This window comes from Gambusia affinis, linkage group LG15 (genome assembly GCF_019740435.1).
Source record: "Gambusia affinis linkage group LG15, SWU_Gaff_1.0, whole genome shotgun sequence".
Lineage (NCBI taxonomy): Eukaryota > Metazoa > Chordata > Actinopteri > Cyprinodontiformes > Poeciliidae > Gambusia > Gambusia affinis.
This window is the reverse complement of record NC_057882.1, coordinates 11,108,776-11,133,288: the sequence shown is the minus strand read 5'-3', so window position 1 is coordinate 11,133,288 and position 24,513 is coordinate 11,108,776. Positions and strand designations below refer to the sequence as shown.

At 38.2% G+C, this 24,513-nt stretch overlaps 1 protein-coding gene across 5 annotated transcripts in view; it reads left to right on the top strand.

Annotated features, from left to right (window-relative positions):
• Positions 1-12,075, top strand: part of lrch2 (leucine-rich repeats and calponin homology (CH) domain containing 2) — a 39,083-nt gene extending 27,008 nt beyond the window's left edge. For 4 of the 5 annotated variants that reach the window (XM_044141116.1, XM_044141119.1, XM_044141118.1 and 1 more), the window contains 4 exons: positions 6,080-6,192; positions 9,882-10,019; positions 10,142-10,219; positions 10,548-12,075. In XM_044141116.1, the coding sequence (XP_043997051.1) occupies positions 6,080-6,192; positions 9,882-10,019; positions 10,142-10,219; positions 10,548-10,667 (449 nt within the window). In that variant the 3' untranslated portion in view covers positions 10,668-12,075. Of the gene's footprint in view, positions 1-2,156; positions 3,092-6,079; positions 6,193-9,881; positions 10,020-10,141; positions 10,220-10,547 lie in introns of those variants that run through there. The other variant, XM_044141120.1, reaches the window with a different exon arrangement.
• The last annotated feature ends 12,438 nt before the right edge of the window (positions 12,076-24,513 follow it).

Sequence of the window (24,513 nt, the reverse complement as noted above, 5' to 3'; positions counted from 1 at the left end):
CATGAAAGCTCTAAGCTCCTGCTGTGTTTAGCTTTTGCCTCAAATTTTCTTCTTTTTCTGTTTTTACTGCCCTTGCAACTCTGTTGGGTTTATAATTCAGTTTAGACAGTTAGGAAAGTTTAAGTACTAGATGAGGAATGTCTCGTCATGCAAATATAATAGCAGCTCATAGTTGGTTCAAGATTGTAGAAACCACAAACATCCACATATTTTATTAAAATCTTATGTGACAGACCAACACAAAGAAGTGCCTAATTGCGAGGTTGAAGGATTTTATAAATGCAAATCTTAAAAGTGTGGTGTGCACTTCTATTCAGGTATATTCCCATGAAATTCCTAAATAAAAATATGTTCAACCCTTAAAAGCTGTCAGTGCCTGCTGCTTTCAGTTTTGCAGGTTCTGTGACTGCTTGCCAAATTAATGACGCTGGTGTTTTCCTCTTCAGCTCTCTTGGAAGATTCGTGTGTTTATATTACCTGCAAATATTCTGACTATGGCAACAGCAATCCAAGTGAGAACAACTGTCCTTTGTTACTGAAGAAGGAACATTTTAGTCCCAAACTGCCTTGCAAAACGATGTATTCCCCTTTCTCACGTTTTATCATCTTCTAGCCACAAAGTTCAAAGTATTTTATTTGTTAGACCAACAGTAATGCATAATTATGAAGTGAATTAAAACGGTTTTCAAAAGTTTGTACAAAAAGAAAATCTGAAAAGTTAGATGTGCATTTGTGCATTTACCTCCATTCATTGTATAAGAACTGTTCAAAGTCCAGAGCTTCTCTTGAAAATCGGTGCTCCCGTAATTTCCAGTCTGACTGAGCTTGAGCTCTTTTGAAAAGAGAAATCTTCTGTCTCTGAATATGCAACTCTTAAAAAACAAACAAACGTTTCTTTGCACAAAGTACATTTAAGTGGTTGAACTGAATTTTATTTAATGTCTGACACACATGAAGACACTTTTCACATGTTAAAATATTTGAAAACTGTCAGTTACAATTAATTTAGGTAAATTACTAAAAAAATCAAAACAATGAAATATATTGTAGTTTGTGGCCCTAACGTGACATTTGAATTTGTGGGGTATGCATTTTGTAGTAAATTATACCCTGCCAGGATTAACAGGGAATGTAAAAGCAAACAGATTTAGTTATCATCTGTAGAGATCAACGTTTGAACATTAAGTGCAGTGTGAAAGTGTTGAAGCACAGACTCAGGATTGTTTCATTGGTACCTGCGTTTCTCTGGAAGTGGGAAGGGTTTTCTGTGGAACCGCTGCAGACTATTTTTATTTTTATTTTGCTCCTTCTCTCAATATCAGATTACAAATAATTCCTGTGTTTACTGCTTTAGTGAGTCATACAGTAATACTGGGGCATTAGCAAATATTTGTTCCTCTTATTTGTACAAGCAGATGGGTTACCACAGAAAAGCTTCAAAAACTCTTAAATAAAAACACAAACACCTCTGCAGACAGAGGTTTGTGTTGGTTTGTGGTTTGTGTCTTGTGGATTGCCACCAGTTCAATCCACAATTGAACCGGTGGCAAGTTAATTCAGGAACAGCTATTGCATCATTTAGTTTGTTTCTGCTGTGAAACTGTTTAAAGTCACAGATGTTATGTTGACATTCACCTAAATACCATGTACATGAATCAAAAGAGGCAGTTTCGGTGGAAGTATTTATTTAGGAGCTCATGAGCTCTTCAAACTGTCATCAGAGAACTCCAAGCGATTAATGTGAGGTCCGGTTCTACTTCGGTTGTGAGCCTCTCCATTATGGTCTGTTCCTCAGTATTATGTGCGTTTGCGAGCGCGTAGCACGACTCTCCGATGATGTTTGCAGCGACTCTCAGGAATTGAGAACCTAGAGGTTCATTTTGTCTTATTACTGACCCAAACATTATGAAAAAATAAATAAAATTCTGATCAGCTGATTATTTTTGCAACACATATAAATATATCTATATTCTCGCACTTCATTTTTTTTTACTTTTTGTATTTAGGTGATGCAGTCAGAAGATGTAAACCAATATGCCAGAGTGAACTTTATTTAAAAAGAAAATCCAAACAAAGAAAACTGCACACTGTTTCACACTGCAGCTCTGACAGAACGCCGACCAGAGCTGAACCGTTTCTCTTTTACCGTTTTTTAGGGAGACGTGCTGCTTGCAGAGCTGCTAATTCTAGTTTGAGGAGTAAATGCGATGGCCTGCTTCTTTTAGGGAGCTAAAGACACATTGTTTATTAATAAATCCCTTTATTTTTGCTGTCTCCTGTCTGCCTTTTTATTTATTCCAAAACCTATTTCCTCACCTCTTAGACACCATCTGTGACGCAACAAGTGGGGGCTCGTCTGGGATTCTTCAATGAGAAGATTAGTAGCTTTAGCTATGGTTTGTGATGGGCTAAGTAGTTCAGTTTACGTAACATTGTTTCCAAAAGATTTGAACATTATAGTATAACATTGAGCTGGAAACCACAGTTGCTGAACATTTGTTGTCTGAAGATGATCTTTCTTTCCTGATGCTGGGAAACATCCAGGGTTGCTGTAGAGGCTGGAGGTCAGTCGGTGCCTGGCTGAGAGTCAAACTCCTGAGTGAGCAGGATAAACTAATTACTTTGCCACATTACCATCTGTTCTCTGTGGAGTCATCAATGATTCCTCAGATAAATGAACGGTTAATTAAGGTTAGCCAGATTGCACCTTGTTTTAGTGTTGTGTGAGGCAGAAGTTGCTAGATATTTTGGCATTTTCGCCAAAGCCAGCGCTCATTTCTGAGCTCTGGCTGTCATCATCTCAAGTAAAAGATGCTGATCCCCACCTGGAGTTGATGTTATTGGACTATTTAATAATTGCATGTCTGGATGAATTGTGGTGTATCTAAATTAGCAAAAAGATACCACTTCTTCCGATTCTGCCCTGACTCATAAAATCACCCCGAGTAGACATGATGTCACTGCTCATCCATATAAAGTTAGCAATGAGACGGTTTCTTCTTCTTCATGTTTGAAGAAAGTCTGAGAAAAAATATTTCTTGAGTGTAAAACCAGATCATTTCACAGGTTCTAATGGGAACAAAACTGTGAGTATACTGGGTGATGAGTTCAAAGAGCTCGTTTTTGAAGGGCTGATTTGTCTAACAGGACCCACACTTGACTCATGTACTGTGGGACTATGGGAGTTTCCAGTCCTTAATCATATCTAGCAGGTTGCATTTCGGTGACAACCCGCTGAAGTGCGTGACTTTCATGTGCCGCCTTGAAGTGGGCAGGTAGGAATGAGCCAAGTGCCTGCTCCCCTCCATCGCCTTCATGTACAGACAAGGTTCGGAGTATTTCTCTTGTTTTTCCCTTTTGATGGTGTCCATTTAGGGAAATGATATGAGAGGTACGATTTATAGGTCCCATAATAGTGGACCCTCCCATGGTTGAGACAAAGCTGGACAAGTTAGAGCAAACTGTTCCTGACTTGATTGCTGTCTGTGTGGTGACAGGATCTCATGCATCTGAAAAATCCTCTAGTCTGAGTCTCTGCTTACTCCTGTTACAGCTGGAGATAAAATATCTGTTGGCTCTGAGTGAGACGTGTGGAAAAAGCAAAGGAGAGAAGGGTGAGCATGTCTATTGTGATCCCTGGTTTCAGTTCTGCCACGCTTGTTTTGGGACACAGTGCATGGAACCCCTTAAAGTGTTGAATAAGATGCAATCATGTTGGTATCCTTTACATTTCCTCAACCAGGAAATGTAAAGGAGATTAGTTTACTGGAGAAGACTTTCCTGGATTTCTACCAGCCTTCATCTGAATGTCTCATACCTCTTCCTTACATGGATTAATCAGACTGAGTAGTCATCAGCCAGTTGCTCTCCCTCTTTTACACCTGGCTCTTGGGTCTGATCCAGGTTATAATTTAGTGACTGGTAGGGAGTCCCAGGGATGTTTCTTAAATCCTTTTGGGCTAAGATAACCGATTGATACCTCAAATTTGCAATCCATGCATTCAGACTGTTTTACTTCTTATGAAGAACTTAAAGGTGTATTCACACCAAAAGTGTTACACGCATCAAAAACGTGTCTGACGCTTCAAGTTCGGTGTGTGTGCATGTGTGGTCCATTCACACCAAATGCGTTTTGAGCGTCAGGTGCGTCTGCTTTACCTTCAAAGTCTATGTGACGTTGAATGTAAATGAGACGCGCCTGGCGCTCGAAACGCTTTTGGTGTGAACGCATCATGAGTGATCCACACACTTTTCTAAGCTTTTGATTCAGTAGCACAGAAAAATAATAATAAAAAGTCTAACTAACCTATCTTTTCCTAATGCTGTAACAGAAGGATTCTTAATGGAGGCTTTTGGAGGACGTATCAGGTTTTTCATACCCCAGCAGGGGCAGATGGGTTCTGTAAGGAAACGGTTTGAAGAACTTCTTGACTGAAGATAATTATAGGGCACACTTTTCTCAACCTCTGGCTTGATGGAAGCCTTCAGCTTTATTGGATGGAAGGAATGCTGCATGAACTCTTTCTTTACCTTTTACTTAATTAGATTACTTAAACTAAGTCCTCGGGGTTTAGCCACAGCTGGAGAGGAGTCAACTTCTTGGCCCACGGCCTTGGGAGTCTAACGGAGGAATCCCCCACATAAAGTACCTGTACAGTATCTCTGTTCTCCTCTGCTGTTTGGACTCATTTCTATCTAAACTTTTTGGTTGAAAAATATTCTTTAAAAAGATGAATCTGCTCAGGGAATAATTGCAGCTGTATTTATTGTTTGGGTAATCTTGAATTTCCCTCGTTTTCTGTTGGATTTGAAGGACCTGAGTCATCGAAACCTTTTGCAGATGTTGCTTTGTGTTTCTCATGCAAAAGTAACAAACATGAAAATTCATCAAAGTCTGGATCAGGAAACCAGAAATTGATATCATCTGGGAAATGTCTCTAACTATTGGGCAAATCCTACCAGTTTTTAAGCTTTATAAATGTTCCAGTCCTTGTCACAACAATTTATGTTCAAACATAAACTGTAAAATTGTTTATGTGCTGCTTTGACTCATTGTTCCTTCAAACATGTCTGCTCTGCAACGGTACAGATGATATTTTTTAAAACTCTGCTCTCAGTTTATGCATCTCTTGCTGTCAGGTTTTTAGGCTTGTTGCCGTTAATTGCCAAAATGTTCCGTTTTATCTTTAATTTGAAGCACAAATCCCCTATTTCACATCAGCAGAGAGAAGATCAGATTTATTGCAAGCCAAATTGAAACTTTCTTCTCTAAGTGCTTGTGTCAGCATGGAATGGCGGACTTGACCCAATGCCATTTGGATGTTTTGTTGAGTTTTATCTGTCTAGAGATAATGGTTTCCATACTGTCCCAGGTTCACCTGATTTAAGGTTCTATGGGAAAGAGACACACATAACTGCTTCTGAACTGCTTCTTAAAGAAATATTATTATTATTATTATTATTATTATTATTATTATTATTATTATTATTATTATTATTATTATTATTATTATTATCTGTGGTTGTCTATCACACTTGTGCGTTGTTGCATAATTATTCCACCGCTGTCCATAAATTGTTAAAATTAATAACATAATATGATAATATTCACACTTAGGATGAGTTTATGTAAATGTCAACCGTGAGCAAAAGGTAAAAAAAAAACGGTCATATTCATATGTAAATAGATACAAATTCTCCATTTCAGTCAATAATTATGTGGATGTTTGAAGCATAAGATGTCCAGATGTTGTAGTTTTGATTAGAGCTGATAAAATATCATTTTAAGCAAGGATATAAGTGAAAGGAATTTTCTCTTAACCTTGTTACATCTGCTTTGTATATAATGAAAAAAGTATTAGAAATATACTCATCTATTTTGCAGACGTGTGTGAAAACCTGTTTACTTTTCTCACACTGAGAAGAAGTCGATTCCAGATGTTCTGCATCTGCCCTGCATGTTGCTCAATCACTGCAGTTTTCTAGGAACTTCTACAAAAACATTTGATCCTTGGACCTTGACACCTTCCACTGTGTATCATCTTGAACTTGGAGCAGCGCTCTTTATCTTTCATTTCAGCCTTCACTCGTGGAGCCCGTCAGGACATCAGCTCGACAGATCCCAGCTTCACCATGAGGAGGAAGATGGAGCATTTGAGAGAGGAAATTGAGCAGATTGGCCTTTTACGGCAGGTCAGACGCTTCCCAGCCTGTTTATGTTTTTCCAGTTTTCACCAGTCGATGAGTCATACGAAGACTGCGGTCTGCCAGATCCCGTTTGTGTTGCAACATCTAGAGTTTCCAAAGAGTAAACCAAGGTTACTTTTCTTAATTTAACCGGAGAGAAGGTTCACTCAAACAAGATTTAATAAAGTTTATATAACTGTGTGGAACAATTACTTTAGAAATTGAGTAGTTTAGAGAGATGACTAAGAGAAATACCTTTCAAAAAGTTAAGGGAAGAGAGATTCTATTTCTGACCATTTCAACAATCATTATTTGAAGTAATTGGACAAACTGGTTGGCAATAGTATCAAATATCGACTTAGGATTGTTTATTGTTTGAAGAACTAACTATACCAATTATGGGCAAAGGAAACTGGCTGACTTCCACTAAAGTGCAGTCTCACCACAGAACTGCTTCAGACACCCAGTGTGGTAATTCATCCACGGTGAGATTTGGTTTCCTTGGTTTTAATGGGAAGAGCTCCAGACAATGTTGGTAAGAAAGGATTAGTAAGAAAAAAAAATTACATTAGTTACTCTGTATAGAGAAAATCAAAGCCTATAAAAGCTTTTCAGTAGAGAAGGCATTTAAAAATGTCCAGATCATGACACAAATGAAAAAAACACAGAAGAGGGCTCAGAAAAAGAAAAACATTCATTACTTACGGTAAATAAAATCCAGACCCAATGATCTTTTACATATCTTGAGAAGATTAAAAGATTTTAGGACAAACCATATTAAGAAGTATTATTCATAAATGAAAAAACATGGAAAATATGGTGTAATCTTCCCAGCAGTGGAAACAAAAATTACTTTGAAGATCAGATAAGACCAGGACATAATGAGTCATTCAGGAGTTCAGGTAGCCAGAGCAGCAGAGCTCACATTCCTCAGTTAAAGGGGCGGCCTTATGGAAAATGGACAGCTCAGAAACAAATCACACTCTGACCTAAAAGGAATAACGCCTAACTACTTTTAACGCCTACTTATTTCCAACACTATGCAGGTTAGGCAGTAGAGATGTGTTCATCTCTGCAGAACCACAGTGCAGCTGGAACGAGCGATGAAGGTCGCTTGGGGGGAAAACGCTGAACTGGAAGCGTAAACATTTCCCAAACTGATTGGGACACACAAAGTCTCTTCTGCATTTCTCAGGCATAATGCCCAGTCAGTCTTAAATGATAATGAAGTGCGTCATACCTCTGGGTCCACCATCTAATCTTCTTGACATCTCAGTTTAAAATTACAGTCTGGCAGGTAGAACAGCACCTGATTCCAGCTTGATGTACCTCCTGTGTGCTGATCCATCTAATAAATGTCCGTAGAGGAATCAGCCAATGTGTGTGTGTCCTTAATCAAAACCTGCATGCATAAAAAATAGATATCTATCTGCATGCATAAATAATAAATATCTTCGGTCACCAGATCTCAATCCACTGGAATGTCTTTGAGAGGAGTTTTCCATCTTGGATGAGCTGCTGCCAATTCTGCAATAACTGTGAGATGCTATCGAGTTATCACAAACCAACATTTCAGAAGAATGAACACCTTTTGTGAAAACCAGGGCACAAGACCCACACACCTTCGCTGTGCCCTGCCCTGTCATAAGACAACAACAGATGAAATCTTATGTAGTTCTGGAGCGTTTTGTTCTGATCTCAGATACAGGAGCCGACATGCCATTCACTGCATCACACATAACAAAAACGCAAGCAACAAACTCGCCCTGCCTCGATTACCATGCGTTAGAGTTTGTTACATATCATGAGTAGAACGAGAAACGGCATCGATTTCAACCAGTTCAAAAAGTACTTGTCCACATAAAGTAGCTCTGAAGGTCACTGACATATTCCTGACTGTAGTTGAATGGATTCCCTAGTTCTCCTTTCAAAGGCCCTTTCTTTCCACTTTGAATCAAATCGTTGTAATTTTTGGTCAAATTAAATGTCTCATTATTCCTATCCCAGGGAAAAATTGTGAGTTGCAGAGAACTGGAGGTCACACAAGATGGGGGGGACAAAATACACTGTAGATGAGAGTTTTATATTGATAAAAGAGTTTAATTGTGTAGAGATCATTGTCCAGAGTCAGTGAGCAATTGAACAAAGGTCCAAGTATTTCTTTCTGTTAAATTAAACTTGTCATGAAAAGAACAGATGTTAACCTCTGTCAGTTTTGTCTTTGACCTTCCTGTATTCCTTGAAAGGGATCTTTCTCAACACGTCCACATAGACATTATATTCTCAATGAACGAATGAATGTCAACATGATGCCCGTTTGGACGTTCACACATTTCGTAACTATCTTCTGCAAAGAATCAACTCTTTCACAAGCATGAGATTCTCACTGTATAAACACATAAAATATTTTTTTTTTACTGTACATATTTCTCAAAATGGAATAGCTAAAAAAAAAAAGCCCTTCTCAATAATCAGTCGAAAAATTATATGGAATTATCGCAGTGAAACATTTTAGCATGTATTTATTTCACTAGTTTTTAGAGGATGCTTTCCTACTGTAAGTATCTATCACAGCCATGGTTTAAATATATTTGCATATATTAGCAAACTCACTAAGTACAATCAAGTACAGTGAAACAATGAGGCTTTTACGTCTGTCTTTACATTTTCAAACTCTTAAAATTATAACTTCATGGAATTTGAAGCTCAGTTTTAGTGGAAACCAGACTTTCTTTCGTCGACTCAATATCACAAATGTACAACAGTGGTAAAATGATACAAACATTTTAAAAAATAGATTCTTTTAACATATTTGTTAGCAATTCGAAAAGTCTTGAATTGGTTTTCACCTTTGAGCAAGAAAACATTTCCCTGTCCTGCCATGATAACAGCGGGTTGTGAGATAAGCCCAGATTTTCCAAACAAACACCAGCTAAGATGTGCTTTCTTTTTGTTTGTTTTTTATTTCTCTGACAAAAGCATCCACCCAAGCGTGGTTTGAACATGCTGACTATTGTGCGTCATTCATATGTCGCAATAATTGCAGACATCAACCTGTTGGTCATGAGTTTATCCAGTCTTTTTTTTTTTTTATGCGTGATCAAGTTATTTCTATAATGCACAAATCATCAGTAGTGTGTAAGAAACTCTAAATGTGACAGAAAATGTCCATGTTACAGAAAAATCTGCTTTCTGATGTGACCTTTAAACCTTCCCTTCACCTCTAAAAGGTCACAAAATATAGATTTTATCATGACATGGTGATGCTTTCCGACGTAAATACTCCAGACACTTCTAGAAATAGTTGAAGATGGTCCAGAAGAGTTTAATTAATCTGTGTTTTTAGACATGTTCAAAATAATCCCAGAGGTGAACCAGCGGACATCCTGAAACGCTGAACTGTCGTATTTAAGAAGTACGTATAGTGACTTTTGCAAGATGAATCGATGGAGGTATTTCTGACTGCGGCTACTGGACGCCTGAAGCAGGTGGAAGCAGTTTGTTGTACACTTGACATGCTAGAGGTAAAAACAAGGAATCCAAGAGAGATTACTTGAGCTGAACCCCCTCTGTTTTGGAAAAGAGAATTAATCCTGGATTCCCCTAAGACTCCCACACACTCAGGCGTACTTCGCTCCGCTCACTTTTCTCTTTTTCAACATTTGACATTTTTGTGTTTTCTTTAATGTGTGCAGAACATTGAGTCCCGACTGAAGGTCCTCCTCCCAGAGGACGTTGGTGCGGCGCTGATGGATGGAGTGGTCCTCTGCCATCTAGCCAATCACATTTGTCCCCGATCCGTTGCCAGCATTCACGTGCCGTCACCTGCAGTAGTAAGTATATTGACTGTAAGATAAGATTCAAATGTGTTATTTGATCTAAACTGTTTCACATATATTTTAATGCTTAACTGCTTAGTTTAGAAAACTAACATGATTAATGTTGTGGCTTCCAGCCAAAGCTAAGCATGGCAAAATGCCGCAGGAATGTTGAAAACTTCCTGGAAGCGTGCAAGAAGCTTGGAGTTTCACAGGTAACACATTTTTCACTTTAAATGTTTTCACTCTGTATTTGTTTAGTTATTTAGGATTTATGACTGCTAAGTGTTATCAATCATTGACCACAGGAGATAAATGACAAAATTATGAAGCTGCCTAAACGAGGCCTACGAGTTCTTTCATGCACTTGTCGTTCAAGCTTCCTGCAGCTGAGACTCTTGACTGATGTTTTTCCCACAAAGTTCATTTTATCATGTAGGAAAATCTGTCAGACAAATATGCCTCCATCAAGTGAATGTTGCTGCGAAGTGACATCAGTCGTTTTGCCAGTGGTGTTGACGAATGATCTCTCTGTTAATTCAGGACGAATTGTGTCTGCCGCATCACATCTTAGAGGAGCGAGGCCTGGTTAAGGTCGGCGTGACCGTCCAGGCTCTGCTGGACCTGCCCACGTCAAAGTCCACTCACTTGTCCTCCGTTTGACCCGGAGAGTAAATGCTGCTTATATCCCGCAGTGATCAGCCCATATCCACACTGCCAGGGACTTAGGACCCCTGTTTTTGGGGCGAGGACTCTGTGACTTGTGGCTTTGTGACGGTCTGCATCTGCCTGACTGAAATAGGAGGCGGGATTACGCAAAGTTTCTCCTTCAATGAAGTCGGTCGGCAACCGGCTCCAGGGCAACACATTATCACACGTTTCTTGTTTCCTGCACCTGGGCTGAGAGTGGATTTGTAATGTGGTGGCAAGATTCCTCAGCTGCACTGTTGACCTGGCTGCAAAGACAGATGTGACAGTGGGTTAACGAGAAGACCTTTACCTCCCTCTCAGCTGTCACCGCGAACTCTGCAAGTGCCACTACAGATTGGACATCCACGCTGTTATAGCACAGTGTGGCAAAGAAATAACAGACATAACTCACTGTTTCACTTAAGAAGACATTTAGATTTTTATTTTTAACAAAATGTTTCATTGGTTTCCTTAGTTTTTTTATTCTATTTTTGCCATGTCTTAAACCCTGAGTCAGGAAAATAGCTGCCATGAACTTTGGACTCTGCTTTTTCTTTCTGAGATCAAGCTCAAGTTCCAGTAGGATTTGGTGCTGTTCTGTAGAAAACCAACAACAAATGCTGAAGTTCTGATTCATTTCAGTGTCTTTGAATGGCTGCAAAAGCCATAAATTATTTTGTACTGAAGCTACAGTTCTTAGTGTATCCATACACCTTTATACCACGATTTGTCCTCAACAAACTTCTTTTTATTTTATTGGGTATTTATGAGATGGACCAAACTGCACCAAAGTAGGGCATAATTTTGAGTTGGACAGAAACTAATAAACTGTTTTTAAAATGTTTGACAAAAAAAAAATCTTATTTTAATCTAGCAATGATTAGGAATTTTTGTTTTTTGCTATATTTGTATTGATCCTGACCAGCTTTCTGTGCTTTCACTATAGAGGTAGTTTGCTCAGGGTCGTGTGCAGACATAACTTTAAAAGTTTAGATATTTATTTTAGAACCTAACCCTGCTTTAAAACCTCTCCACCTCTCCACTGACCTGTCTGCTGTGCTCCTTGTTCTCCACGATGCTGCTCGGTCTCTAATGTTCTCCAGCAAACCCGTGAGGTTTTCACAGAGCAACTAAATTTATACTGAAATTAAATTAAACCCATATGGACTCTATCCACTGGACTTTGCTTAGTACTATCATGATTAAATGCAACATGAACTCTCTGAAGTTTTCTTTTTACTAAAAACGAAAAAGCCAAATCTTTTCCTTTTTTTCTTTTCTCCATCACATAAAATCTCAATAAAATATGTTGAAGTTTGTGATTGTAATGTGATAAGATGTGAAAAAGGTTCCAGGGATATATAGTACAGACCAAAAGTTTGGACACACAAAAGTTTGTACTGAGTACAGACTTTTATATATATATATATATATATATATATATATATATATATATATATATATATATATATATATATATATATATATATATATTTTATTTTTTTTTTTATTTTTTTTTTTGCAAGGCACTGTATTTTGCTTGCAGGGGAGTTGACATTTTTAACCACTGTGATTATGCATGCATGGTCCTTGCCAAGGGTTCTAATGTACGTGCAAGTTCATGTGTTCCTCACTGTTTAAGTATCTGATTGCCTGTTATGATTTGCACACAAATCAGTTTGGAGTCTTTCTTTTATTTTTAAATATTGTTTTTCTGACCTCAATTGAAAAATGTTACCAATGTTAACGTTGTTGCTGCTCGGAGATCCTCCTGCAAACCTCCCGCTCTGAAACCGTGTCCAGCAGGGCAGCTTGCTGGACACGGTTTCAGATCTCCGTCAGTGAAATGTATTTGTTGTAATTATTTAATCCTTTTACTTATACATGACATCGTAACCTCTCCAAGTTGCTCGGGTGCAGCAGAACATTTGCCTTTGATCAATCGTCACGATAAGCTGCTAGCAAACACACTGATTGTTGGTTGGACTCTTCCAGCGGTTTGAGGTTCAACTCACCTGCAGCTTGAGAAACCTGCCTGACAAATCAAAAGGGAAGAATGGCGTTTGATCGTAGCAACACCTCGAAACATGAAAATAGCAAATATGCAAATATGGCAAATGCATATAGCCACCTCACGAGCCTGAACGAAGCGTCTATAGATTGAAAAATGATATAGACTTAAAGATTACGGATGCAGGCTTTTAGTAGTTACACCTGGATGTCAAACTTTTACACCCACAGTTTCCTGTCCTCTCAGGAAAGCAAAGCAAAATAACACTTACTGGTTGTCACATCAAACAAATCAAATGGGCATAAATTCAAAAGTCTTTTCTTTTTTCTCAACATGTTTGATAAAACAGAATCCTTCTTTCACATTGGAAATTGGACGCCGTTGCAGCAACATGTCTTAACTACATGACAGGATTCCCTTAGGCACAAGTGGTGCAGTGTTATTTGGAAGTATTTCCTTTTATTGGTGCATCGTAACACAAATAAAAGAAATTACCTTGGAAAATGAGGTCATCTAGAGCGAGTTGTTAGATTAAATTACTGCCAAATTAAATGCCAAAGGTAATTGTAATTGAGAAGGCTGGAAAGCTGAGAAAAAGACTGTTATATAACATTTTCTATGGTAAATGTGTGAAAACTCCAGACATGTTTTAAATAATACAACACTGCATTTAAGTGCATTTACTCAGTGAGGTGGGAAGAAAAAAATTGTGATTGTTTTAAAATAAATTATGATCACCACAATTATAGGGACCAAAATAATTTCTAGAAACAGAAAAAATTGAAGCATTTATTATTGTAAATGCTTAAGTTTGTTCACAGTGGACACAAATTGATCGCTTTGAGTCGTTTTCACAAATGGAAAAGCCATTCCAACAAGCCAGATTTGTTTTAATTTATATAAAAGGCAGGGAATGATAAGAACAATAATAAAGTAGCTGTTCCTCAGTATTTTTCTGTTTCCACAGTCAACTGGTTGCTCTAGTTTCAAATTAAGACTAAAAGGGACAGAATAAATTTGAAAATGATTTCCCTGTATATCGTAGAAATGCCTTTATGAGGCACTGTGGACAGATCCGTATGTATGTTTTGGACACTTTTATAATCTGTCAGATTATTTTGAACCGTAATGAGAACAAAGAGTCGTACACAGATGAAAGTCGTCCTGGTCAAATACTGATTTCTGAAACCGAACACTTCATGATCTGCAGAAAATGTGATATTCTGTCGTGCCACGTTGATTTTCACCTTCAGCATCACCTGATTTGCTGATTCCATCAAATTACACCAAAACCCCCAAAAGGTTAGAAAGCTGCTTTGATATCGAGTGAAGATGTAGCAAATCACTTTTCTAAATCTATAATGTAGAACAGCTCCAGCTCCTGAAAACATCCAAGGATGTCAGGATGATGTTCCAGTATTCACCAGCACAGCATCAAAAATTTGGAATATTGTGCCTTAACTGAGGGCTATTTATTATTTATTGCTTTATTTATATTTTTTCTCAGTTAAAATGTACTTTTGTTGTTTTTCCTCTTATTATCTGCATAATACTCAGAACTATTCAGGAGGGGCTTTGGATCTAAACACAGTTGAAATTCACAGTACAGCTTACACTCTGCAAAGATACACAACCTTCTGTTACTCACTGTTTTCACTCAAATCAGAGTAAAATGTTTCCGTTTCACATCAATTAGGACTACCAAAAATAACTCTGTTTGCTAATTATGCGAGTAATGAAAGAGATATGTTTTATGTAGTTTATATGCGTATTTTTACCATTTTGATTGATTTAGCTGTTTGACTTGTTCCAGACATTTTGGGTATCCTTCGATCAGTGTCAGTAGGGTCAGCTGACTTTCTCCCACACACCTTTTAACTCTGAGATTTGTGATAAGCACTAACCAGCCTTAACTTTGTCGTCCTTAATCGACCTTGAAGCTAATTTGGCTACATTCCCACGATCATTTTCCAGCTTCATTTTTTTGCCTGATGTCTTGAGAGATTGTTTTTACATTTCCATATAATGTTCTTTCCTCATGATTCCGTTTATCTTGTGAAGTGCACCAGTCCCTCCTGCAGCACATAAATGCTGCTTCCTCTTTACTTCACAGTTGGGATGGTAATGTCAGGATCGCAATACTAATTAAACATTTTCCCAAATGGTGACGATGATTATTATGTCCAAACACTTCATTTGCAGAAAATGTTTTATTTTGCTTTTGTAGTAATAACTTCTTCTTTCCTCGCTGAGCGGCCAGAACTCATTTCTCTGTGAATAATGACACATTTATCAGCTTCAGTCAACATCTTAACAAGGACTTTAGCTTTTGTTCTGGGGTGAACGGTTCTCTTACAGACATCTTGCCTGATTCGAAGTCCATTTTGATGGCATGTTGGCTTCCCAAACTGTTTAAAGGTGTACTAATCTTGACATATAAACTCCTGAAATTGATGAGCATAAGAAAAACATTCTCCAAAAACCATTTCTCTTTTATCATTCTCACATTTAGCAAACAGAACTCATTTTGCTCATCCTAATGTAACTAAGACTGATGTGAGACAGTAAGAAAAATGTGTTTTGTGTATAAATTGCATGCAATGTTTTTTGTGTGTGTGTGTGTGTTTGATTCATATTTGCCCTCTCTCAGACAGTTTTGGGGTGCCATTCGTGTCTTTTTCCATGTCTAACAAATTGTAAAATAGTAACAGTCAGCGAACAAGCAAACGCAGAAACAGTGAGGAGGAAAAAAGTGATTCATTATGGCTTGTAGTGTTGTGACGTTTGTAGAATTTTCCATCATAAATGTCTGGTAAGAACAAAAAAACAAAATGCTAAATTATGCTTTGCTACAGCTCCTCTTGTCATCACACAGCAAGTTCATGTCCATGGCAAGACCTTTTCTTCTAATTGGAGCTGTATATATACAAAACAATGCAAAGCATCCTGCTTATCATACATATGGAAACCACAGAATCTCTTTCACTTTACCAGAAAATCTGTAACAATCTTATCATTCACACATGGTTGTGTGAAGTCAACGCCGTCTTTTGCACAGTTTGAGTAATTCCTCCCAGACTACAGTGAAGTTTTTGTATGCATCGGTGTGTGTCATCATTGAACTAATGTATCAATTGATAAGAATATAAACCGTAGTATTTCATAACATTGTGTCAAAGTCTCAGCTCCCAAAAGGTTTAATCATCTGCTAGACGCAATGTAGTGCAATTATTCTGACATTTCTGCACAGACAAAAAGAGATACGTGTACAAGCTGCTTTTTACCTGAAGTTCTTTCACTCCCATGATGTTTGAGGCCGGTAACTGGGGCAGAACTCTGTTCTGCGTTTGTGCTTTTCTTTGCTGTAAAAGATGACTCATTGTGTTTGAGAGTGTCCGTTTATGTTTCTCTCTAAAGCGCATTAGAAGGTGCGTCACGACACTAAGGTGTTTCAATAGACATACTGCTTTTTCTTTGTAGTCATGAATCGTCACTTGCTGGTACTTGCATTTTGATCCATCTAATGCAAAATGTTTTGTGGCACAGATTTCAAATTCCAGAGTCTTGCTTAGTATAGTTTAGCTCAGTTTCTCTCTAATGGTGTCTTGCAAAATTTGTTACGTTTTAAGCTGATTTTTCTCACATAATTGTGAGGTGGAAGCCAAAGAGTAAATATTGTTTTCAAAATTTCTTGAATATAAAACTCTGAGTCAGTACTTTCCTGAACCCACTTTTTCTGCGATTACTCCTGCAAGTCTTTTGCGACCAAAGGAGCCGAATGTAAATGAGCTCTGCACTTTGTAGGAAAAAACAAAACAAAACATTAGGCAGCGCGTATTAATTTCCTTCCATCTCATAATTATTTGCTACATTGTGTTGGTGCATCGCATAAAATCCAGTTTGACTCAAAGTGAAACGATGATATTTGAATTCTTTTTTGCGTTGTAGAGCCTAAACAGGTGAAACAGAGCTTTTTTTCTCATTTATTACTGGGGTGTGTAAAACAGTAACGAATGGATTGTCGTCACCTTATCGGATTATTGGAAATAAAAAAACAAAGCCAGTTGTTGCTTGTGCGGAAAATTGCTGGTGATTCCACTGATGCTTACCCAACCGCCTTTCCAAAATCACAAACATGTTGTTCATGCCTTCCTTTCGATAGGGGTAAACATGCTTCCCGTGGTGATCGCCTTAACCGTATGAAAAACTGCTGTGCATCTGTGGATTTAATTGTATGTTGCCAAGCGACCTGTATAAGTGCAGGTTCATACACTTATACAGTATACGTATAATACAACAAGCTTGCTGACAGGAGAAATGCATACTCTGGATTTTTGCAGCCATAAAGATGGCTAGTTTTGCGCCGACAGTAAAAGAAAAAACAAACAACAATGATAAATGTGGTTTCCAAACTCCAGACAAATTTACATGACCTGCACTTTGTTAGAAAGAACAGAGTGTATTCAAAAGGTTGATTGTTTTTTTTTTTTGTTTTTTTTTTTTTGCATGTACCTACAAGTACTAACCAGTTTAGGACACAATGGGACACTAAGACAAACCCCTGAAATTTAAGACCTCAAGGAAGTAGCTTCACTCAGAACAAAACCTCATTATTTTGTACTTCTTTGGAAAACTCGTGTTTAAATCATGGCCAGCAGTGACTGGAGAAATGTAATGACTGATAAATCTCTACTTTGACTGCTTCACACATAAGGTTTTGCTTTTAAATGCATGCAATACATGATGGAATGTGGAAAAAACAACAACCTCTATTTAATCTGTACTAACACAAACTTTGAAGTAACGGCAAATTAAAAAATGTGTGACATTGGGCTTTTTATTGTAAATCAGCGCCTTTTAAGGCTCTGGCTCAGATTCTGTACAGAAAAATAAATCCTGCTCTAAAGGAAGGTTGAGATAACAAAATATGGCAACTTCTCAAAGTTCAAAGCAACTTTTATCACATCGCTTCATATTTTGTACTCATGTCTGAATTGCATGAGGTTTGGGTTCAGGTTTACGTTTTCTTTCCAGCAGCTACCGCAGAACAAGCTTTGTTGTCAGTGAGTTTGGTGCTAATCTATTAATAAGTGATAATTCTATGCATTGAGTTCATCTTTGTCAACTTAATTAGCTTTTTTTTTTTTTTTTTTCATTTTGTGATTTAACGGATCGCGCGGATCCATAAGTGACAGAGTGAGTCATGTCTGAATACTACACTGCCAAGACAAGTCAAACTTCATGTACAAAAACTTTTTTTCTATTAAAAATCTGATGCATGCAAGACAACCGAATGACTAGCGATGAACCTCTGTAAATATAATCTGTATAAAAATCCAAGGATTTCTTAAAACAATTCATGTTGATGTACAAATAAATCAAGCTCTTTGCAACCTCAGGTTATGGGCGTCTTTATTACACACGGCACAGCGTCTGGGTTATAAAACAACTTTGAAAAACCATCACAAACGTCTAGTTAGTAATTTTCTGTCAGAGCTGACAGAAAAATGTATGGAGTTAATTACAGGGGACGACTGGAAGAAAAACGGTTTGGAACCGCAAAAGGCTTGTATAAGAATGGTCCAGTCAAAGTCCAGGCTTAAATTAAATTGAGAATAACAACACTTGATTGTTGCTCTGTAGCCAAACTAACTGAGCCGATGCTATTTCACTAAGAATCATCGGAGCAGCCTTTGAAATCATTTGTGGTTGTTAGTGTCAAACTTCATTTTACATGCACTCCGTATAATAAATTAGGAAAATGTTCAGGAGTTATGGGGCATTCATGGCTCAGCATGGCTCTCTTTTGAACCTGTTTTGTTAAAATATATTTGCCTCTCCGTTTGTCTTACACCCACCAGCACATCGGCTGCCAAGCCCTTATGGTTTGGACATATTTAAGTTTGTTATAATCTTGCTTTTCTCTCTGCGTGTTTCTTTGACGGTCGTCCATTTATGTGTTGGAGCATGTTTTATCCATCCCTTTGTCGGAGTGTGATCCCAGCCAACTTGATCTAAAGCTGTTTCCTGGAAACGTGTCAATGCCTCGTCAGAGGGAAAAGACGAATGTCTCACAAACACGAAACCGGCGCTACTTAATTACATCGTGGCTGGCCTTTGCTCCTCAAAACATGACATATCTGGTGATGGTGACTTTGGGTTTTTAATGACAGTATATTTACATTTAGAGGTTGGAGACTTGTTTGGTATTTGCTTCCTGTTATGAACAGTAGGGATACTATTAGTGGTGTTGAGTGTATGGCCCTTCATTGACTGGTTTAAAAACCTATAATAAAACTTTAAAAAATTTTTTTTTAAGTACTCTGGTACTTTTTTGTTTTATTAAAATACTCTGGTAAGGTATAGAAGAAAACGGCCCATTCTTATGTGAAGAATTTAGTTAAGCGTTAGCAAGAAGAAACCTCCAGCCCGGCTTAGTAAAAATAGCAATCTATTACTGACTGAGGGTTTGAGAAGGCAGTTCACTAATCAAAATGTATTTTTCTTAATCAGTTTCTATGCATATGATACTCATCTGTTAAAAAAGTCCATCTTAAATAGTTACAGGACTGAAAGTGTTTGACATTGTGCCTGATAGGATCCAGAGGAAATTCTGCCCTGTGTGTTTCTGTTCCTCTATTTTAGGTTTTGCTATTATCCACCCTCTTCAAAAGGTTTTATTTTTTCACAGCTACAGACCAATTTCTAGATTTGTGCTGAGTTCATAGAGTTTTTAAAGGTTTTTGGTTAAAAGACTCACAGGAGGCCAAAAAGACAATTCTTCCACGTGTCATGCATTGCCGCCCTGCCGACGTAGAATTACTGCGTTAACTCAATCAAACGTAGACATACAGATAGTATTAATTTCGTGCTGAGCTCCACAGCAAAGGGAAAATCTTTTTTTTATTTTTTATTTTTTTTACAAATAATTTTTATTCATTTTTTAAAATTTATTTAAAGATTTAAAAAGGTTCCAGGAGAAGCTATTCTTCTCCTGGAAGTTATTCCAGGAGATATCTACAAATATCAACACTTTTCACAGTGTTGATGTTATGCTGATTAAATGACATGCAGATCTATTTGGTGGATGACAAAATATATCCAAAATAAGTTAGACTTTTTATACAGAGAAGCAGTGCAGAGGTTCAGTGTTTATATTTCCATTCTTTGTTTCACTAAGCTGCTAAAAGCTTTCACTCAGTGGTGCCTCACGCTGATGTTATAGCGCTTTGACTTTAGCTGAGGCAGAAAGGAAAATTAATCCAACTATTGTCAAATGCAGCAAGCATGCAGTGTTGGGACAATAAAGTTAAATGAAGTATTGAGCTGGAGTGTAGCCTGACAGATGAATGCACAGGTTGATACAGGTTAAAACTTGGTTCTAACATTTTAGCTTGATTCATTCTTTTAAGTTGGCTTCACGTTCAAATGTTTGCACGTCTTTTTTTCATTCCCTTTTACAGGCTTGTTTCATCAATTCACACTGGATATTTTTCATTTATTTGTATTTATTATTACTTTTACCAGTTTCAGGTTATTTCAGTCACCATTGTGGGTTTTGGTTCCCTAACAGAGGGTTACCAGCAATTTTGCGCATGTGTGTAATTTGCAAAAATAAGATTAGAAAGCTCCCATATTAAAACTTATTTTAAAAGTACACTGGACTTTTTCTGAAGTTCATCCTTCCTGTTCCAGTTGTTCCAGTCAAGTCAAGTTTATTTGTATGACACATTTCAGCTAAAACACAGCTCAAAGTGCTTCTTATAATAAAAACAAACAACACAACACAATACATGAACAAAACATAAAAAAAAGAAACATCACATGACAGAGTCAGAATAAAGAATGATGATGAAAAGTTGTAGATCATAATTTATTGTTTTCCAGTTTTGATTTTCTTTCAGCAGTTTTACGTTTGAGATCCGTGAAGAAACTGTTACAGTAATCAATTCGACTAAAGATAAACATGTGCCCCTGTGACAGACTGGCGACCTGTCCAGGGTGAACCCCGCCTCTCGCCCGGAACGCAGCTGGAGATAGGCACCAGCAACCCTCCTGACCCCATTAGGGAAGAAGGGTGTAAGAAAATTGATGGATGGATGGATGGATAAACATGTGTGATCTTCAGGATCACCTGAAGATCCTGTTGGGTTCTTCAGGTGATAAAAGGCTGGGTTTGTATAGTCTTTATGTGCCTCTGAATGTTCAGGTCTGCGATTTTAGATTTTTCTGGGTTTACACTGTAAAATGTAAAAGTAAAGTGTACTCAAAAAGAAAAGTGACCTGAACTCATTCCATCTTACTCTGTTGACTATACTAACTTAAACTTAGCAAAGACAACTTTCTACTGAGGCAAGTAATCAAACTCATCAGCAGCAAGTAACCCGAACTTGGAGTTATGAGTGAGCAAAACGCATCTGCATAACCAGCAAAAAACTCGGCATCATTCGGCAGCTCTCGTTGAACGCACATGCGCATTGGACACTGACGAGTGACGACGTGTTTGAAAGAAGCGCCAAACTGTCAACAATACGGCGGTTGCTGCAGCTAAGTTTGGTCACGGTAAGTCCCACTGTTTTTTAGCAAACTTATATTCGTTATCTCGGCCGTATAATTCATCCGTAAGTCCAGGTTTTGAGGTTAACTTTATGTGTAATGATTTAGCGATGCCTGGGACTAACGTTAGTCGAAAATATCACGTTTATTTAGTGGCAACAAGATGGAGCGGCAGAGCAAAAAAGCTGTCCGAGCGCAAAACAAAAAAAAGGAAAAGGGATAAGATAAAGATGTTGACGGGTTAAAAAAGCCGCTGTACTGTTATAGAAGGCTTATGATGAGTAGACTGCCATAGGTGGGACAGCTGTAAACTGTAGGAGAAGCAGCCGTGATGAAGAAGTGTAGGGTCACCAGATTTGGGTTTCTGAAAAGGAGGACACTTCTTTTTTTGTTGGCGGGGGGGTAGAATCGGCGGACACACATGCGCCAACGGGGGGTGGAGATGGGGGAGACCGGGGGGGGTGGGGGGGTAGAACCAGCGGTAGCACAAGAAATCGGTAGCACATGTATGTACATGTGCTGCCGATTTCTTTGCCATACAAAGAAACCTGGAATGGAGTAGTGGAGCAGTGGCAATGTAATCACAATGCACTGTAAGCTATGTAATGTGTTTTGAGGCAGTTGACCAAAATCCCGGACGATTTTAAATTCCCCGGACATTTTTTAGGTCTGAAAAGTAGGACATGTCCGGGAAAAGAGGGCGTCTGGTCACCCTAAAGAAGTGTTATTTTGATATGTAATTGTGGTGTTGCTTCTATTGTTGTTAGGACTGCAAAGACCCAGACGTGTCTCACACCCCCATTGGGATCCTGACCATCATTGCTGAGGACAGGCAGGCCTCCACTGACTCACTGCACCTCCAGTCTTCAAGTACTGCCATCATTTTGGAAGGAAGTCTTGTCATGAATGATCTTGGGAATCTTCCACATGCCATGTGCTTGCTCTTTGGACTTATTTATTCTCTGAATTTGGAGTACCCTCAACAACTGAAGTACACCTTTGACTTCATCCAAAGGGTGCTTCTCTCACTTGGACATAAATCCCTAAAACCAAAAATACAATCACTCAAAAATCTTCTGATGCAATGAGTGAATGTGATGTGACATTATGGATCAACGTTGATACCTTTACCCTTATTGGAAAAGTGATTTTTATTTCTTGTTTGATTCTTTTTTGTTGGAGAGAGCATCATTGCATTTGCAGACTACTAAATGGTTTTATGTTAATGAGGAAGAAACATTACTTCACTTCACTACTTCACTATTTACTTTATCAATGTTATGATAAATGTTGGGCTCTAGTATTGAGAATTTAGTTTCTGTTTCACACCAGTCAACTAAGACATTTAAGCAGGGATTCTCAAAGTTTTAAAGACTGAGGGCCATTTGAAGGATTCAATATTAGATTGAAGGCTACCCTAGAAAAAAAGTCATGTCATTTTTTTTCCCTAAAAAAAGTCTATGGAAAACTTTGTTTCCAGGTTAGTGTGTATGTAACCACACTTGAGAACCTTGTATTTAAGGTAAACTTGTTTAATTATTAAACATTTTTTTCCATTCAAACTGTTGTCTGTTGGCTCTTCGTTCCAATAACTTAACACTTTTGGTTCATCTTACTTGAACATATCAAGGCAATTGTACTGCTTAATTGACATAACTCACAAATTGAAGTAGTCATAATTGACATTTTATAGTCAACTTTACTAATGATTTTGAGTTAACGGCACTCGAGTTTACTGCCATTGCATGAGTTGTCTGAATGAATATTTTACAGTTAACCCAATTAATGATTTTGAGTTAACGGCACTCAGGTTTACTGCCTTTATCTGAGTGGTCTAAACATAGTTATTTTTAGCAATAACACCTTAAAATGAATTAGCTACTTTACTTGAAGATTTTGAGGCAATCGGTTTCCTAACTTTTTTTAAGTAAAGTGAACTTATTACTTTTTACAGTGTACATCTTCCAAGTTCATTAGATAATATGACACTTGGTCTAGTTTTGTGTGTTTTCCTGTTTTTCAGCCTCATCTGATCATAAACATTTCTCCTGAAAGCATTTGGTGAGTCCATGAGGACGGTAGTAAGTTTTAATCAAGCTGGAAGATCTCAATTTGGAGTAGGCGTTTATCTCTTTCTGGTTCCCTTTCAGTTCAAACTATTACTAGGCTTCTGGAGCAGGTGATAGCTACAAACATTTTATTGTTGAGGTAAAAATTATTAGAGAAATTTCAACTACACCTGTTTGTTGCTTGTTTGTCAACACAAACAGTGAACAGACAATCACATAACAGCAACACAATTCATTTGGGAAAAAAACAGCAATCGGATATCTTCTGAACTCTGATTGCTCTGATTCCTTAGTGCTCTGAACCGGCAGGAGTCTTGAGGCGGGGCAAAGAGATACGTAAAACTCCCACTAATTGATGCAGTCTCCATTTCAGGTCCATACATGTTCTACACAGACGCAGGACTCAGGAGGAAGAGCCTGGGAGGGGAAGCGCTGATGCGGGAAGCGCACAAACTCCGTGGAGCAGCAGAAGTAACAGATTCAGGTCGTGCATGAAGGGGCAGAGAGCAGAATCCATGGGAGTGGGCGTGAGCGGTGTAACCGAGACAGGCGTGGGTCGAGATCCAGATGGGCAACAGCAAAAGTACGACAAGGGCAAGGCAAAAGGGGCAAATCTGAGGAACAAAAGCGTGGTAGAAACGATGAGGGCGAGATGGGAGCGCTGGAAAACTACTAGCGGAAAGCGTTTGATAATCTGGCAGCGTGGTTGTGACTGAGAGGGGCTTAAGAAGGAAACAATCAGGGAGCGACAGAGGTGTGGGGAATAACAGAAATGAGAGACGTGACGCGGCTCAAACAAAAAAAACAACAACAAAAAAACACAGAACACCAATCACAGATGTCCCTAGGTGTCATTGTCCACTTTCAACACTTTACAGTAAATAAAGAGGGTGCACAGGGTGGTTCCAATGCAGAACTGGCAGTAAGGGAAGGCATATGATCAACATCCAGTCCAAAACTGAAAGAACCTCAACACCAGCCCCAGTGTTGGAAACATTAAGTGTTTGAGTTTGTTGTGTGTCTGCTTTGACTTCTCAATCCTGGTTGGCCACCAGTACTGAACCTGGACCTACTGGAGGTTCCTACATGTCACGTCAAACACCAAATAGACCTTGAAACTCAATATTACGCACCATCTGGCACTACACCTGGCCTTAATTTGAGAGTGGCAAAAAGAAAACTG